Consider the following 18,110-nt stretch of genomic DNA (forward strand, 5'->3'; position numbering starts at 1 on the left):
TATATAAAGATATAATTCACATACCATAAAATTCACCCCTTTAAAGTGTACAATAAAGTGATATTTTGTATATTCACAAAGTTGTGCAACTATCACCATTATCTAATTCTAAAACATTTTCATCATCCCCAAAAGAAACCCGATATGCATTAGGGTATTTCCCCCACCCCTCACTGCCTAGCAACCACTAATCTACTTTCTGTCTCTATGGATTTGCCTATTCTGGACATTTTATATAAATGAGACCATACAATGTGTGGCCTTTTGTGTCTGACTTATGTCACTTAGTTTATGTCACTTAGGTCACTTGTTTTCAAAGTTTGTCTGTGTTGTAGCATGTGTCAGTTCTTCATTCCTTTTTATGGCCAAATAATATTCCATTATATGGATATACAACATTTTGTTTATATATTCATCAGTTGATGGACATTTGGGTTGTTTCCACTTTTTGGCTATTAAGAATAATGCTGCTGTGAACATTCTTATACAAGTTTTTGTGTGGATGTATATTTTCAATTCTCTTGGGTACATACTAGCAGTAGAATTGCTGGATCATAGGGTGACTATGTTTAACTTTCTGAAAAACTGTTTTTCTAAGAAGCTGCATCATTTTACATTCCCACTAGTGGTGTATAAAGGTTCCAATTTCTCCACATTATCACCAACACTTGTTATTATCTGTCTTTTTTATTCTAGCCATACTAGTGGATGTGAATGGCATCTCATTGTGGTTTTGATTTGCATAACCCTCTGACTAAAGACGTTGAGCATCTTTTCATGCGCTTATTGGCTATGGTATATCTTCTTTGAAGAAAGGTCTCTCCAAGTCCATTGTCCGTTTCTTAATTGGGTTTTCTTTATTGTGAAATTTTTGTTGTACGTCATTGTGGGTTGTCTTTTTATTGCATTGTAAGAGTTCTTTATGTATTCTAGACACAAATATCTTATAAGACATATGATTTGTAAATATTTTCTCCCATTCTGTGGATTGTCTTTTCACTTTCTTGATGGCGCCCTCTAGGACCCCATTTTTATTCTGAAAGGTGTTGGAGTTTGTCAAAAGTTTTCTCTGTGTCTATTGAGATGATCATGTGGCATTTTTTTTCTTTTTCTTTTTAATTGAGGTATAATTGATATATAATGTTATATTAGTTTCAAGTGTACAACATAATGATTCGATATTTGTATATATTTTGAAGTGATCATCACAATAAGTCTAGTTAACCTGTCACCATATATAGTTACAAAATTTTTTTCTCGTGATAAGAACTTTTAAGTTTTAAGTTTGCAGCTTTCAAATATGCAATGCAGTATTATTAACTATAGTCACCATGCTGTACATTACGTCCCCATGACATTTATAACTGTATGTTTGTACCTTTTAATATTTTTTTCTTCTATCAATATGGTTAATTTTCAGATGTTGAACCAACCTTGCATTCCTAGAGTAAATCCTACTTTGTCATAGTATATAATCATTTTTATATGGTGTCGATTTGGTTTGCTAGTATTTTACTGAGGATTCTAGCATCTAAATTTATAAGGGATTTGGTGTGTAGTTTCCTTTTCTTGAGATGTCTTTGTTTCATTTTGATATCAGGGTAACACTGACTTCCTAGAATGAGTTGGAAAGTGTTCCTTCCTCTTTTATTCTTTAAAAATTTGTGAAAGATTGGTGTTAATACTTTTTAAAATGTTTGGTAGAATTTATCAGTGAATCCATCTGGTCCTGGGCTATTCTTTGTAGAAAGTTTCTGATTCCTAATTTAATGTCTTTACTTGTTATAAATCTATTCAAAATTTCTATTTCTTCTTAAATCAGTTATGATAGTTTCTGCCCTTCTAGCAATTTGTCTATTTTATCTAGGTTATATAATTTTTTGTAATACAATTGTTCATAGTATTCCCTTATACTCCTTTTTATTTTTGTAAAGTCAGTAGTAATATGCCGTCTTTCATTCCTGATTTTAGTAATATGAATCTTGTTGGTCTAATTTATTTTTAATTCCCAATGTTACATATTAACATATTCTTGTAAAAATTCAAACATTGCAGATAAAACTAAAGCCTTAATTGCTACCACAGCCCCAAACCTTCCACAGAGGTAACCTCATTATCAGTTTTGTGTTGCATAGCTACTATGCAGCATACTTACATAATTAAGCCAGTGTATTAGTTTCCTATTGCCTCATAACAAATTACCATAAATTAAGCAGCCCAAAATAACACCAATTTATTATCTCAAATTTTCTATGAGTCAGGATTCCAGGCATGGGCTAGCTGGGTCACAGCTCAGGGTTTCACCAAGCTGAAATCAAGGTATTTGTTGGGGCTGCTTTCTCATCTGAGGCTCTGTGTCCTTTTCCAAGCTCAGTACTTGTTGGCAGAATTCAGTTTCTTGCAGTTGTAGGACTAAGATCCCTCCTTTCTGGCTGGCTGTCAACCAGGAGCCTTTCTCAGCTCCTAGAGCCTAGCCACCATTCTCTGCCACATAGCAGTTTGCTCCTTCAAGCACAACAGGAGAGCTTCTTTGGCTTCAAATCTCTCTGACTTGTGTCTCTGACCACTAGACCCAGATTTAAAGAGCTGGAGTGATTAGGTCAGGCCCGCTCAGGAAAATCTCCTTTTGATTAACTCAGAGTGAACTGAATAAGAACTTTAATTACATTTTTGCCATATAATGTAACCTCGTCGCAGGAGTGATACCCTATCATATTTATAAGTCCTGCTCTTATTCAAGGGGGAGACTTATATAGGGCATGTACACCATGGAATGGAAATCTTTGGCTCCATCTTAGAATTTGGCCTCCCAGGGCCGGCCCCGTGGCTTAGCGGTTGGGTGCACGTGCTCCACTGCTGTTGGCCCGGGTTCAGATCCCGGGCACGCACCGACGCACCACTTCTCTGGCGATGCTGAGGCTGCGTCCCACATACAGCAACAAGAAGGATGTGCAGCTATGACATACAACTATCTACTGGGGCTTTGGGGGAAAAAATAAATAAATAAATAAAATTATTAAAAAAAAAAAAAAAAAAGAATTTGGCCTCCCACAACCAGCCATAAGAACTGTCTAAGTAAGCAATAGAAGTAATCAATAGGGCCTTTAATAACCCATATAAATTGTTTGAAAATGTGGGATGTTCATGCTTGGCCACTAATGATAACATTGGTCCCATGACAAAAATATCTTCAAGTAGGAGAGATGGTGACACAGGCAGAAAATCCAAATGATGCTAAAGAAAAGAAGACCGTCTTTGATTTTAAAAGAATTCATCTTGCCATATATCTTTCGCCTAGGCCTGCAAAGCAACCTTTACCCAACGTTTATCAATCAGACAATTGCTTTTCCTTCTGATTTCCTTAGATAGGTCAAGAGTTTGCTTCTCTCCCTATCCATGAGTGTAAAGTTTAATGCCCCACTAAACTTGCCTCCTTCTTTGCCTCTTGTGTAGGCGTCGGCACAATGCGGCAGCAGTAACATTTTGTGGATTGGTTAACCGAGTGATCACCCCTATTCAGTGGGACTAAAGAGGGACTAGCCGCAGGTCTTCAGGGGCGGAGCCTAGGGTGTAGAGCTGTAGGTCACCATTAGAAGGAGCTGCCCCGGGCGTCGGCTCCGCGTTCTTAGCGTCTCTGGACCGCTCTCTCTCGCAGCCCATCTCTATGGTTTCCGCTGTGGTTTTTCTCCGGAATAGGCGGACCTTCCGGTTCCGGTGGGGCCGTCCCTAGCGGCGGAGATGGCGGCGACAGCGGCGGAGGCTGCGGCCTCGGGCTCTGGAGAACCCCGGGAAGAGGCCGAAGCCGTTGGCCCCGCCTGGGATGAGTCCCAGCTGCGCAGTTATAGCTTCCCGACCCGGCCCATCCCGCGTCTGAGTCTGAGCGACCCTCGGGCGGAGGAGCTTATCGAGAATGAGGTAGGGGGCGGGGCCGCATCTGAGGGGGGAGGGGAAGGGGACCAGCTTGGGAGGAGAGGTCAAAGGGAGTGGTGATAGACCGGGGGAGTGGCAGGGCTGTGAATTAGGGCCTTAGGGGCGATGGAGAGGGAGGCGAGGAGAAATGGGCCTTAGGGAGTTCGTGCTGGTTAACAGGAGGAATTAGTTTGAAGTTGGGAAGTAGTTGGAATCTTGGGACAAGAATCTACCATTTCCTGGGACGACTTCATTTGTTCTTTTCATCCGGTGTATTCTCTTAGGAGCCTGTAGTGCTGACCGACACAAATCTCGTGTACCCTGCCCTGAAATGGGACCTTGAATACCTGCAAGAGAATATTGGCAATGGAGACTTCTCTGTGTACAGTGCCAGCACTCACAAGTTCTTGTACTATGATGAGAAGAAGATGGCTAATTTCCAGAACTTTAAGCCGAGGTCCAACAGGGAAGAGATGAAATTTCATGAGTTTGTTGAGAAACTGCAGAATATACAGCAGCGAGGAGGGGAAGAGAGGTAACTTTCCAGATCATTGTTTTCCATTGGATGTAGGGCTTCCATTTTCCTTTCCTGTACTTGTTTGAGGGTATGGAGGAGTTGGGTGAGTTCTTTAGCGTGAGGGATGAAGGAATGACTAGACTTGAACTGTGACTCTCTCGTTGTTCATCTTCATAAAGTGAGAGTCCCAGTTGCCTAGCAGGGTCAGGTAGCTGAATGAAATGAGTGAAGTTGTTTGGGTGAAAACTATGATGAAGCTGAAGGTATACGCCCTGTTCAAAGTGAGAAGTCATTACTTGATTCTCTTGTTTCCATTTGGGAGTGCAGTCCCAGGGTTGCCAGATATTCTGATTTTTCAAGAGAAGCCAGAAATCAGAGTTTTTATTTAAAATCTTTTTGATTTTTACATGTGCACAGCTAATTCATATTTTTTAAAATGCTGCAGGGGGCCAAACAAAAATGTCTGTCATTGGATTTAACCCTGAGATTGCCAGTTTGCAGCCTTTGTTTTAGAATATTAGGCTGGCAGGGGACAGTTCAAGCTGAAAAGTTGCACAGACTTTTGTGATTCTGGGGTGAAGGATATCAGCATCCTCTAGCTTAGGGAAGATCAGATTAGATTGGGAATGGGGGAATATTGATGTTCCACGTTTTACTGATGATGGCAAACACAAGACACACACATAGGAGTGATGCTTCCTGTCTACTATTTATCATTATTTATGGGGACTGTCTCTTATGTAGATACCAGACGGCTTTCAGTCCCTGGTTATAACATTGCCTCTGGGGAATTGCTTTCACTGAGTACTTCATGGTGAATGACCCTCTCCATCTCAGATTTGGTGCCCAACCCTGGGTTTCTCTCTAGTCTTCTGTCTCAGTTCTCTTCCTGACTCCTTGTTAACAGTATGTGGCTGAGTGAAAGGATTTGAAATATCTTTTTTTACGTCTTCCTGACACTTAGCAGTTGTCATAATGATAGGACTTTGACCAAGAGAATTTTGTAGGATTTGAAGTGTGATTGATCTGGTCTTTGTCTTATAAAGAGTGGTTCAGTTGAGTCATCTTATGTGTTAATTTCGTTAAATTTAACAGCATGCATATGCACGTGCACACACCCTCAGTGTTGAGAGAGAGAGATTGATTTAAATGGTGCTGGTGGAGTGTAATTCCACTGAATGAATGTATGCACTGGAATGAGCATGAGATAAGACACACAAATCCTCTGGTTTTCAGTCACTTTAAGTTTCTGGCTTCCCATGGTGAGAACATTTTGCCTCACTACGTATGAGCCATGAGTGTAGTCTGTACTCTATGGCTGATTGCAGGAAAATTTTTTACTGTGTGCGACTGTTGCCCTACCATCTGACTTTAGCACCAACCAGCTCCACTGTATAATTGTACTGGTGGTTGCAGTTCTGGGAGAAAGGGTATTAGGATCCTCTTTGAGCTATTTTGAGCAATTACAGTTGAGATATAACAGGGATTGTTCAGATTCGTGTTTGGGGAGTGTTCCTGACTCTTTCGAAGTTAACTTGCAAAATTTTTGTATGAACATGTATATTATAGTCTCTGGGGAGAGTCCAAAGGTTGCATTCAAGTCTGGAGGGTTCCATGTCCCCAAAAAGGTAGCTAGTATTTCCAGTTTATCAATATTTCTAATAAATGTTGCCTTAAACATCATAATTCTGGGCACTGAGATACCTTTGAGCCTTTTGAAGTAATGTTCTCAGAACCAGGACAAGAGTGCTTCTGTCTCTTCTTCATGTTTACCCCCTTATTAATATCTCTTATGGCGCTTGCCCAACTGTGTCTGGGTTTTCATATCCCTTAAGTAACTTCTGAGCTTCCTCAGGCGTGTTAGGAGACCTGGGCCTGCAGAAAGCCTGATGAGGAGTCTTCTTTCAGCTGTAGAAGGCTGCTACAGATAGGTGGCTGAATCAGTTAGGAAAAACTAGGCTTCAAGCCAGAGCTCAGCAACTTGAAACAACAAAGGTTTATTTCCCACTCATGCTACGTGTCCATCCTGGGTCACCTGGTGGCTCTGCTCTTACATCATCTTTTTCATTTTGGGACCCAGATTGCCCCAGCAGCTACCATCTGAAACTTTGCAGTTGCTGTGGCAGAGGGAAAGTGATGTGGTGGTAGTATGTTCTGGTTCTTAAAATTATAGTTTGGAAGCAACAAGAATCACCTCTGTGGACATTTCATTGGCCAATGCAAGTTAAAGAAGCAAGCCTGGCTTCCAGGGGTTACGGAAGAAGAACTCTTCCACAGGGAGGAAACTAGCTCTTGGTGAACAGTAATACAGTCTACCACAGTGGCCACCGATGGCCAAAGGGGATGTCTCAGACCCTGAAAGTCTCTGGAACAAGGCTGATTCATCATTCTAGGGTCTATGGATAGGCTTCGAGGAATCTGTGAAATTGTGTGAAAGTTCTATGTGTATGTGCATTTTATGGGGAACTTTCCTTGCATTCTTAAAGAATTCATGCTGTGACCCAGAAAGGGATAAGAATCACTTCTTTAAAATAAAAAGGTTGGTGTTGAACAGAGCTCAAAGAAGAGTAGATAAGGATTCAGTTCTGTGAGAGTCCGTGTTGGTTAAGATTCCCATGACTGCAGCTGTTCTCTGTGGGAGACGCTGGTGTGGGTTTGTATTTGGATTTCCAGGTGTGGGGAGGCCGTGCTACGGACTGTGTGTTCATGCAGTAATGGGATTTTCTTCTTGGGGAACGTAGGTTGTATCTGCAGCAAACACTCAATGACACTGTGGGCAGGAAGATTGTCATGGACTTCTTGGGTTTTAACTGGAACTGGATTAATAAGCAGCAGGGAAAGCGTGGCTGGGGGCAGCTGACCTCCAACCTGCTGCTCATCGGCATGGAAGGTAAGAAATCTCACAGAAAGCAGCATGGCTTGGAGTCATACAACCTGATTTCTAATCCTGTCTCCACCACTTCTTCACTCCATGACTTGAAACAAGTCACGTAACTTTGTTAAGTCTCAACCTTCTCATCTGTAAAAGGAACACAATAATAATCTTATAAATAGCCATGAAGATTAAATAAGATGATGTATGTTACATCTTTAAGCTAGTTTCACGCACTCTGAAAAGAAAGTTCCCTTTTCCATTCCTCAGCTGCTGTGAGTATGTATTCTCAGATATTAGAGATCTCTCTAAAACACTGCTATTCTCTATTGGATCTATCTCTGTTAAGAAGATTTTTATCCCAGTAGAAGAGGGAGACTTACCTTTCCACTATAAGTTGACTTTTATCTTTTGAATAGGTAATGTAGTCACAGGGTTAAATTTAGAAGGTATAAATAGATATGTAGTGGTAGATCTCTCTTCCACTCCTATTTGGCAGCCTCCCCCTTTCTCTCCCTGGAGGCCCTGCTTGTTATTAGTTGCTTCTGTGTCCTGCTAGAGGATTTTATGCATGCACAGGCAAATGTGTGAATATGTTCTTTTGATTTTTCTTCTTTTGAATAAAAGGAGAAGCCTTTAAACTCCAGTCAGGAGAAGGAGAGCTACTTACCAGCCAGAGTTGTTGTCTCCTACTTATTTTTTATTTCTGGCACCAGTTCAGTGCTGGGCCCATAGTAGGTACTTAGTAAATGGCAAATAAATTGCGTTGAACAAGGAAACAGAGTGATTATTCACTGTCATTCACCACTGGGCTCTGAAGTCTCTTCTCCCCCTTAGGTTGTCCTTTCTTCAGATTTGGATCCTTTGCTGCCAGTATCATTAAAGGTTTCCAGCAGTGCAGCTTATGAATTGACCCTTAACCTGCCCCTTTGAAACCAACTCTTGGTTGACCTGCCAGGAGCCAGTTCTGGTTTACGTGACTCTGAGCTTTTCTGTTGCATTCCTATCCTGTGGTAAAGTGTAGGGAAGCGGATCCGTCAGGTAGAGATGAGAGAGCAAATCTCTTTTGAGGATGCACATGGCCTCTCAGCACTTAAGAAGGCAGCTGTCTTGGCCCACCCAGGCTGACCTGGGGAATGTTTTCTCAGCTCCATACCCTGCAGAGGACGCTTCAGCTCTCAAGGAAGGATAAACAGAGGCCGCCGCAGTTACAAGGAATAGATGGAGCATACACTAGGGCAGAACTAATCCAAGATGACGTTTTAAATAATTTGCCTTATTCAAAGTATACAACACTCTTTAGGAATCTGATATGCTTCTCCGCAATGAGAATCAGTAGCTCCAGTGGTGCTCTAAAGAATTGTTGCATCCCGCAGGTGTGTTAAAATGGGAGCAAAGACGGAATCTTTGAGCTCCAGGAGAGCTACCCAAAGCAAGTACATATTCATACAACTTAAAATGACTGGTTAACTCCATCAAAGAAGATCATGCATGCATTGTTGATAACAGTCATTTCATTTGTTTCTAACTCTTATTTTGCTGTGTTTGAATTCTGGCCGGGGTCAAAAAACGTACAAGTATATACGGTATATTACTTTGCCAGACTTGTGAGTATTGTTTTAATCTGCTTCCAGTAAGGGCAGCAGCCGTCATTTAAGAAAATCTACTTTGCTTATTGGTGGTGAATCCTTAGCCAGTGATGGTTGCTAGACTTATTACCCATTAAAAGTGTAACACCTAATTTGCTGAGTGTTGTAATTGCAGTTTCACTGATTCTGCCTGACATTCTGATTTGGAACCTTTAGCTGAGAGGACAGGCTGGGTTTCTTTCCAGCACTGGTGCCTCTGTTCCAGCCTTTGCAATAGAGCCACTGCTCTAAATAAGAAAATGTCTTTCTTCCCACAGGAAATGTGACACCTGCTCACTATGATGAGCAACAGAACTTCTTTGCTCAGATAAAAGGCTACAAGCGATGCATTTTATTCCCTCCGGATCAGTTTGAGTGTCTCTACCCATATCCTGTTCATCACCCATGTGACAGACAGAGCCAGGTGAGCTTGTGTGGTCTGAGGAGGGTATAGGAGTCATGTGGGATCCAAGGCTAGTACGTCTTTCCCCCTCCCTGTGGTGGTATGCCAGGTTTGGACAAACTAAGAGGATAATTTCACAGTGTAGCTCACATATTCCAGTCCCCTGTGGTGGTCCCCAGATGTTTATAAGTACAGTCATGTGCCAACGATGGACTGCGTATATGACAGTGGTCCCATAAGATTAGTACCATATGGCCTAGGAGTGTAGTACGCTGTACCATCTAGGTTTGTGTAAGTACACTCTTTGCACAGTGACAAAATTGCCTAACAACGCATTTCTCAGAATGTATCCCTCTCGTTAAGGGATGCATGACTCTGTAAACAGCCCTGTAGAGCTGATTCTGGAGGGCTGACCTATCACTAATGCTAGTGGACTCTGGTTATCTTGTTTGATTGGATTACAAGTTCATGGAGTAAAATGTATGTCTCCATTAGATTTAATAATTGTTTTCTTTTGTTATGGATGCTACTTCTTTTTGATAAGGAGAAGGGTGAATAGAATTAAGATATGTCACTTAATGTTTTTTCTGGGTCTTAGTGATGTATATGGTTACTTGGTGGCCAACCAGAGAGGTCTTCTCCTTTCTTGAGGAGAAAGCTGCCTAACTACCTCATGTAGGAGTCTTTGCTGGTTAGAATATGTGTGTGGGCGAAAGTTTCTGAAGGTTGGGATGAAGGATGAGTCCTAATTCCTCATATCTACAGGCCATGAGTAGGTTTTCTGACCTGCCAGCTGTTATGATTGGCTTCTGACCTCAGGAGCACGGAAGCCTAGGATTCTTTATCACTTAACATTCGAGCATCGTCTGTCTTTAAGATATCATTCTCTAAGACAGAGACTGTGTGTGTATGCTTAATGTGTGTTGTGTCTTCTGCTGAATATAAATTCTAAAGACGTCTTTGTTTTTAAGGCATCTTTCTTTGACTACCAAAGTAACTAGCATATAGTAGTTACTGATAAAAATTTGGTGATTCGTTTTTTTTTTTTTCTTTCTCTTGAACCTCTCAGGTGGACTTTGACAATCCTGACTACGAGAGGTTCCCCAATTTCCAGAACGTGGTTGGTTACGAAACAGTGGTTGGCCCTGGTGATGTTCTTTATATCCCAATGTACTGGTGAGGAGGGGGCTAGTACTGGGGGCTTCTTGGGACCTTTCTTTCCCATCCACTGGAAAGCCTTATCTGTGTCCCTTCTTCTGAGTTGTGGCAAGAATGGTTTTATGTGATCTCCAGGAAGGTTGGCATATCCAGATGTGAGCATAGTGAACATGGGGGACATGACAACCCTATTTCTAGGACAAGATGACAATTGTTCAAGTCCAAAGAGGTCCCAGAGACTTGAGGCTGTAGAAACTGTTCTTGGCTCTTTGGTACTTGGAGACTGAACGCCACTGCCTCTAGCCCCAGGGTGTTTTTGACAGGATGAGAGTAACGATCCTGTCTCCATTATTTCCCTTAGCTGGACTCTACCTAGTTTTCCATCTGTCCTTCTGAAACGTATTGATGGCAAACAGGAGCCTGTTTATTTTCTTGCAGGTGGCATCACATAGAGTCATTACTAAATGGGGGGATTACCATCACTGTGAACTTCTGGTATAAGGTGAATATGGGTTTTTTCCCTAAATGGGACTGGGGTGAGGTAGGTGGAATAAATTATTTGGGGGCAGGGAGGGGAAGTAGTCTATCTCTGGAAATGATTCCCAGGTCTTCAGGGAGATGAAGAGGGATAGGATTGAACTGGGTTTTTTAGAAGGAAGGATGATGCTAGGAATAGGGGGTGACACTGAAGCTTTCTATTGAAGGCATTTCCTGAACTGCTGCTTCCTTTGCAGGGGGCCCCCACCCCTAAGAGAATTGAATATCCTCTCAAAGCCCATCAGAAAGTGGCCATAATGAGAAACATTGAGAAGATGCTTGGAGAGGCCTTGGGGAACCCACAGGAGGTATGTGGCTGCCCCAAAGTGGCACTTCTGTGGCTCAGTGGGTAGAGTGACCAGGGAAAGTCAGGGTTGGTGTCCCATTCTCCCCAGCTCCTCTGTTTCAGTATCTGGTGTCCTCTTTCTCCATAGAGGTTACGGGTATGTTTAGAAAATCCTTGTGTTCCGGTGAGAGCTGGGCTTGACTAGCGGATCAATTATAATCTGTTCCTTGCTAGTGGTAATGTTCCCCATGGGGCTTGTGTGCCAGCTGGGGACCCCTGAGGGGATTCTTCTGGAACAGGAATAGAGCAGTAAAGCATCTCCTCACACTTGCCCAGCTATGCCAAGGCTGCTCTAGGTAATGTTGAAATCCGCTTCTCACACAGGTGTGCCAGTGGCCTATTGGGTAAATGGGGGAGGTTTGCATTTGTAATGCTCTTGCCTCCATCCTGTGGATAGCCTCAGCATCCAGAGGACCTATGGGATTGGGAGATGGCACCAGCCCCAATTGCAGGTGACCTTATCAGGGTATAGAGGCATTTAACATTCTTAAGGCACACTTAAGGAACATGCAGACAAATACTCTCTGGTGTTTGGGAATTATTAGCTCCTCTCACTTCTGTCTGTCAGTTTAGTGCTGCTTACAGATACAGGGTATTGTGAGAGGGTAGTAATATAAGATGGACCCAGAGGAGAGGGCCATGCCCCAGAATACTGGGTTGACCTCCAGGAAGAGAATTGGCTAGAGGGTTTACAAGATTGAATGAAAGCCTCGTCCTCACCCTTCGGTGGACATCGAATGTCTCTAGACACACCTTGTCCGGCTCCAGGGCCAGGAGACAGGCAGTTCTGACTGGCTCCTCATGTCTCTTCACAGGTGGGGCCCTTGTTGAACACAATGATCAAGGGCCGATACAACTAGCCTGCCGGGAGTCAAGGCCTCCTGCCAGGTGACTGCTAGCCCGTCCACACCGCTTCATTGATGAGGACAGGAGACTCCAAACGCTAGTATTGCACGCTGCACTTAATGGACTGGACTCTTGCCATGGTCCTGGAGGCAGGTGTTTAGGGCACGGCAGGGTAGTTGGCACTCCACTCCCATTTGGAGGGACTTCTGACCCTTGCCTCTGTGCCCCAGCGCCTTCTCTCCCTGCCCCCCTCAAGTCCTGCATTCAGTGTGTGGAGTCCCAGCTTCTGGGTGTCATCGTGTGTGTGTGTCAGTCGGTCAACCTCGGGCTGTGTGTGCATGCACACACGTATGTATCTGTTCCTCGCTCCCTCCGTCTGGGTCGTGGTGCCACTTCTGGCTCTCAGCCCTGTCTCCTACAACCTCAGTGCCTCAGCCTGAGAGAGAGGAGATGCTCTTGGACGCCCACTACATCTGCGCTGCAGGGCCAGAGCTGTCCTGACTGGAAGGAGGTCAGTCTGCCTCCTTCCAGTTTTCACAGAGTCATGCTCTAGGCTGAGTGGGAATGGCTGCTGGGACTCTAATGGGAAGAGTGAGAGGGAGGCTTGCCTTTGAGAGCCTAGATAGCTTTCTACGAGAGAGATTTGGACAGGGTTCCACCTTGGACCTTCAAGCTCAAGCCATACATAGAGAAGAGCCTTGGGACACAACAACCAAGGATTGTGCTTAAGTCCCAAATTACAGACACACACAACATCTCTCTTTCAGCACCAGCTCTTGCTCCCTGTGCCAGGTACCAAGGGAGTCTTCCTAGCAGTGGGTTCTCTAGGTTCTAGGAGTGCAAGCCTCTGTGGATGTGTGTGTGTGTGTGCACATGTGTGTGCATATGTATCCACACTGGCCTGCCTCTCTGCTTACCAAGTTTCTCCACTGCTTAATCTTATCCAGTGGGACATACAGTGGGAGCCCCAGGGCAGGCGTGCCTGACCTAGCCTAAAGCTTTTAAACTCAATTTTAGCCATTGGATGTTGGTCAGGTCTCACTGCAACCTGCCTGAGGCTGACTGGCTAGAGCCTCCAGGTCCCCTGACCCTCCCTGCCCAGGCCACATCCTCTACGTTTGCAGAGCTTCCTGGCTGAGTAGACGAAATGGGGTCAAGCTTAGGCAGCGAATGCGCCACCTATCATCCACCTCATGGCAAGGGCAAAAATGTAGCCTTGCCTCTTAAAGCCAGCACCTCCCTGAGACCCCACTGTAATGTTCCACAAACACCCTCAAAAGTCAGGGCAACTGGTGGAGCACAGAAGAGGAATTTTCTTTTCTGTTCATAGCTACTCATGGGAACCCCTCTCAGGGCTGCAGCTTACAGCTGGGCAGCTGTGCACTGCACAACTCAAAGGGCCATCATTCACATCTATTCAGTGGAAGTGGGGCCCCTGGAACTGGGCAGTATGGTGGCTCTGTGTCTTCTCACCTCCACGCCCATCTCCATGCCCTTTCTCTCTGGAAGGAAAGAGGAGTTGGAAGTCTCTGGGTTTATTTTTCCTTTTTTTTGCCAAAGGTTTACTTCCAGTGTCTGAGCTACAGCTCTTACCCCCGAAGCTCAGTTTACAGTTTCAGTGCACTGATGGACTGAGAGGATGTGTGTGTGTGCGTGTGCGCACCTATGTGTGTATTTTGGGGAGGGGTGTTTATTTTTAGTCCCCCATTCTGGGGTTCTCTGATGTAGTGTGGGTGTGCAAACATGGTACCTTCTCAAATGTAGTTCTTTCAAATATAGCCAATGCTGGACAACGTGGTTGCAGTGATCTCCATCCTCCATCTCTGGGGAAAGAGGAGCGCAGCAGAGAAAACAAGGCAGACGGCGGAGAAACTTGATCTCAGTCACACTTTGAAAGATAGCAGATTATTTTCGTTCTCCTCAGCAGGTCTGCTGCATTCCTGGCTCAACCCTCAAAGATGTGGGTGATGTGCCACTCAGCTAGTCATTGCTGGGTGCTGTGCTGACACAGGTCTGTCCTAAGGTGACTGAGAAGGAGGGCCCTTCACAGGATTGGTCCTGATCCTTGGGTAATATAGTAGTGACCCCTGATTATTAGACACTTAACATGTGCTTAGTGCTTTTATCTTTGTTCCTCACTACCCTGCAAGGTAGGTATTCTCATTTTACAGCTGAAGAAATGGGCTCAGAGAGATTAAGTGATTAGTGGCAATCAGGACTTGAACTTCACGTTGTTGGGCTGCAAATGCACTGCTGCTCCCTTTCCACCAGACTGTTGATTGTCGTTTCCTACCTTCTCCCTTGTACTACAGGCCATCCTCAGGTCTCACCCCACTGGGCAGTGTGTGGTGCAGGCAGGCTTAGCCCAAGAGGGTGCAGAAGATACAGCTCAGGGTGAAAGCCCTTCTGGGCTCCAGCCCAAAACATCTTGGGAAAACTGCTGGGAAGCCATATTAAGAGTTAAGAGCACTGGAAGGTGCTATGGGGAAACTGAGTTCTAGGTCCCCTTGCATTACTTGTATGTCCTTGAATAGGTCCCACAACTTCTTCCAGCATGCTTCTGCGTCTATAGAATTGAAGATCAAGTTCTAGATGATTACTGAGAACCTTGATTCATGTTCTGCTGCCTCCTTTTCCCGCAAGGAAGAGATCGAGGCTCTTCCTTTCACTTATTAGGTTAGGTCTGTTCAGGCTCAAATTCTACTTGCAGCAGAGGAAACATCTCTTCTCTGTTGTTTCCTCCTGTCTTTGCCGGCAGCATGGAGGCAGACACACCAAGGGAAGGTGGGGGTTTAGGCCTGTATGGAATTGCAAAAAAGCACTGTGTTGCAAGCTCCCATTTTTACACCAGCAGGTACAAAGGAAACTGCTCTCTTGTGAAGTCAAATATTTGTTGGTGGGTTGGAGTTTGGGGGATTGAGGAGGGGCTGTTCTGGGCATCAGTTGAGCAGATGCCCAGGATGCCTGGGGGAGACCAGCTTCCCCTACAAATCAGAGCTCTAAATTACAAGGTTTTTACCAACGCGAACAGTTGGGGGAAGTCGTCTGCTCTCATTTGCGTAATGGTTTCTGTCACTGGTGATTAGACACAGGATGAAGGAAAAGAAATTTGACAATTAGGAATGAGCGATCATTAATCTGTATCTGTTAGGAGACAGAGAAGGGAAGGATCCTTATCAATGGGCCAGCCCAGTGTGGGGAGACCCACCCCCTTCCCCCCTAGAGACTCCTGGGCCACACACCCTTTCATTGTTCCCACAGGCAGGCTGAGCTGGTATTTCTTAACAAAGGCTAAGTGGGCCCAGTCCCCAGCCTGAGGTGGATACAGGAATGGACATCTACAGGCATGAGCCAACAGAGAGATGAGTGTCAAGTGCAAGTGATAGGGCAAAGAATAACAATAGAATAGTTTTGCCATGTGTTTGCTGTTTGTAGGAAATGTTTTTGTAATCAACACTCCAGATACCCTACCTGTGACAAGTATTTGTTACTTCCCAGCACTGCAGGGTGCAGAGAAAACCTGGTCTTTATCCTCTGGGAGCTTCTGCTTAGCTAGAGAGGAAACCACACAAAACAACCAGAGGTTATGAAGCCATGTATCGTGCACACTGTGAGGATGAGATTAGAGACTGTTGAGAGGGGGAAGATCAGCAGAGAGCAAAGCTCTACCTCCCAGACTCCTTCAGGCTCCTTCAAGCCCCTGGGCTCCCCAGGGAGGGACTCTTCACCCTAGGCCTCCCAGCAGTGTTGATTTTGATTTTCCCCCACGTTAGTACAGCTGTAGTTATATGGAGGGCACTGAGGCCCCTGCCCAGATGTGTGGGCAGCTGATGAGATTAGCAGGCTGAGTCTTAACGGTGTGGAGAGTCCCAGCTTGGATCTTCCCAGGTCTCTGAGTTACCTCTCTTCCCTCTTCTGTCTCCTCAGATTTCAAGGACAATATTAATTTGCACCAGTTGCTATTTGTTCCTCAGTTTTGTGGCTTGTCTCTGGTGGGTTCCTTAGATCAGAGGCTCCCTCAAGGTTTGGGGGCCTGCAGGGGGGCTGGTAGTCTTTGTCTCCTCTCAGAATATCAACTTCCCACGGATGGAGCTGTGCTTTTCTCGTTGGTAAATTCCCACCTCTGAGTATTCCACCTTCAAAATCCAGAGCAGAGCTTAGTAGGGCTGCAGAGAATGGCCCTCAGTGACCAGTTTTACCCACACAGGGTGGATGCTGTGATGCACCTAGAAATGGCTCCTGGGGTTCCAGAGGCCCTGGCCTTTCAGCCCCTGTCTCTGTTTTCCCTGGCACCCTCGGTGCTTGTCCTCCAGTCCCTGCCCACTTCTCTAGTGTCCTCTCACACCACCTGCTCCACAGAGATGTTCCAGCTTCCCTTTCCAGAGCGCCTCCCATTTCTCCTGCTCAGCTTCCCCCCACCCAGTCTCTCCAGCAGCCCCTTCACCAAGGTCCTTTTTCTTAAACAGTTGCCTTTTCCTCAGAAGCTCCATGGCTGCAAGTGTTTGAATAGACTGTCTCTGGGATCCTTCTCCCTGGGGTCATCCTGTTCATCTTAGAGTCATCTTTCTTTTCTAACCTTCGATAGTTCTGTTTACTTACCCGCAGTTAGTCCATTTGTTCTGTGTCTCCTCTCCTCTTGCTGTTCCTTTGTCAATTCATACATCCTGGTTTAGCTTTTCTAACTCTGGTGGCCCTTTCTGCTAATCTTCAGTCAGTTCTGTTTAACCCTCATAGGTCTTGGGATCTTCAGCCCTGCTGAGTACTTTGGGTGCATTTCTGGGGGACAAAGCCTGAGATACTGGCATCTTTGAGGCCCAGGGGCCTGCAGTCAGTGAGGCCTCCAGAGATGGGTGAGGGGAGGGTACCTAGTGAGTCATGGACAGTGGAGAGCCAGTGAGGGGGGATTGGGCAGGAGATGCCCCAGGAGTGGGGCTGGGCCTGGCAAGCCAGGGTGGAAGACCTGAAGTTTGTGTTTCTGTCTAAATGGGTCTGTGTCCTTGGGGTCCAACAATTCAGGAATGGTGGGCATTTTGTGAGTATCTCCTAATTTCTCTCAGGTGTCTGGCCATGCTCTGAGTCACCAAGTTTGGCTGACCTCTGCATTTCAGCATTTGCTGGAAGGGAAACAGCATATTAAGTTGTCATATGTCAGGAGTGGAGGTCTTGGATGAAAAAGGCCCTGGAAACGAGCAGCAGGAGAGAGGGACCCAGTGGTCGGCTTATACCCAGACGGTCTCTTCAGTCCCCCAAGTGTTTAAGTACAGTAGCTGATGAAAGAAGTTAAAAAACTGGGCCTTTCCTTCTTCTCCACCTAAAATCTGGTCTTAAGGTATTATTTTGGGAAGGAGCACGTGTCCTTTAATTTCCAATGAAAAACAATCTAGCATAGTGTTTAAAAGCATGGATTTTGGAGTCAGATGTCTTTGCTTTGGGTTTTTAGCTTTGCTACTTAGCAGCTGGGTTTGACCTTGTTGATTGACTTAACCTCTCTGAGCCTCAGTTTTTTGAACTGTAATGATATGTGTGTGAGGGAAAGGGGCTGTTGAAAGTATCTACCTCAGGGATGTTGGATTAACCGAAACAATGTTTGTAAAGCGTTAGCACAGTGCCTGGCAAGCACTTAATAAATGGCTGTGGTGGTGGTGGTTATATTTATTATGTGACTTATCTAGAAACTTGGCTTCAGTGATTTTTCTAAGCAGATTTCCGGTGATTCCTTCCCTGTCAAGAAAATCATAGGGATGAACAAGGAAGTTAACCCTGGAGAAACCCATATTGAGTTGGGGGCAGACAGAAGAGCCTTGGTACTTAAACCATACTAGAAGGAGAGAAATAGAGAAGTGTCTGATGCCTTCTGCCTAGTCAGCCAGACTTTACCACTGTCCCCACCAGTC

At 44.9% G+C, this 18,110-nt stretch overlaps 1 protein-coding gene across 1 annotated transcript; it reads left to right on the forward strand.

The window, feature by feature from the left end:
• Positions 1–3,703: 3,703 nt before the first annotated feature.
• HIF1AN (hypoxia inducible factor 1 subunit alpha inhibitor) lies at positions 3,704–17,879 on the forward strand. The gene is made up of 8 exons (XM_058543778.1): positions 3,704–3,915; positions 4,194–4,444; positions 7,168–7,316; positions 9,205–9,350; positions 10,399–10,505; positions 10,926–10,989; positions 11,222–11,332; positions 12,186–17,879. Exons 1-8 carry the CDS (start codon positions 3,739–3,741, stop codon positions 12,228–12,230), a joined length of 1,050 nt encoding a protein of 349 aa, XP_058399761.1. The 5' UTR covers positions 3,704–3,738; the 3' UTR covers positions 12,231–17,879.
• Positions 17,880–18,110: the final 231 nt, after the last annotated feature.

The sequence above is a fragment of the Diceros bicornis genome, chromosome 6, assembly GCF_020826845.1.
Source record: "Diceros bicornis minor isolate mBicDic1 chromosome 6, mDicBic1.mat.cur, whole genome shotgun sequence".
NCBI classification, from domain to species: Eukaryota; Metazoa; Chordata; class Mammalia; order Perissodactyla; family Rhinocerotidae; genus Diceros; species Diceros bicornis.

Excerpts from the sequence above, each read along its gene's own strand:
- HIF1AN (XM_058543778.1), top strand. The coding sequence starts at position 3,739 with ATGGCGGCGACAGCGGCGGAGGCTGCGGCCTCGGGCTCTGGAGAACCC. Across the intron at positions 4,445-7,167 it reads CAGCGAGGAGGGGAAGAGAG|GTTGTATCTGCAGCAAACAC; the intron begins GTAACTTTCCAG and ends TGGGGAACGTAG. Across the intron at positions 10,506-10,925 it reads CTTTATATCCCAATGTACTG|GTGGCATCACATAGAGTCAT; the intron begins GTGAGGAGGGGG and ends ATTTTCTTGCAG.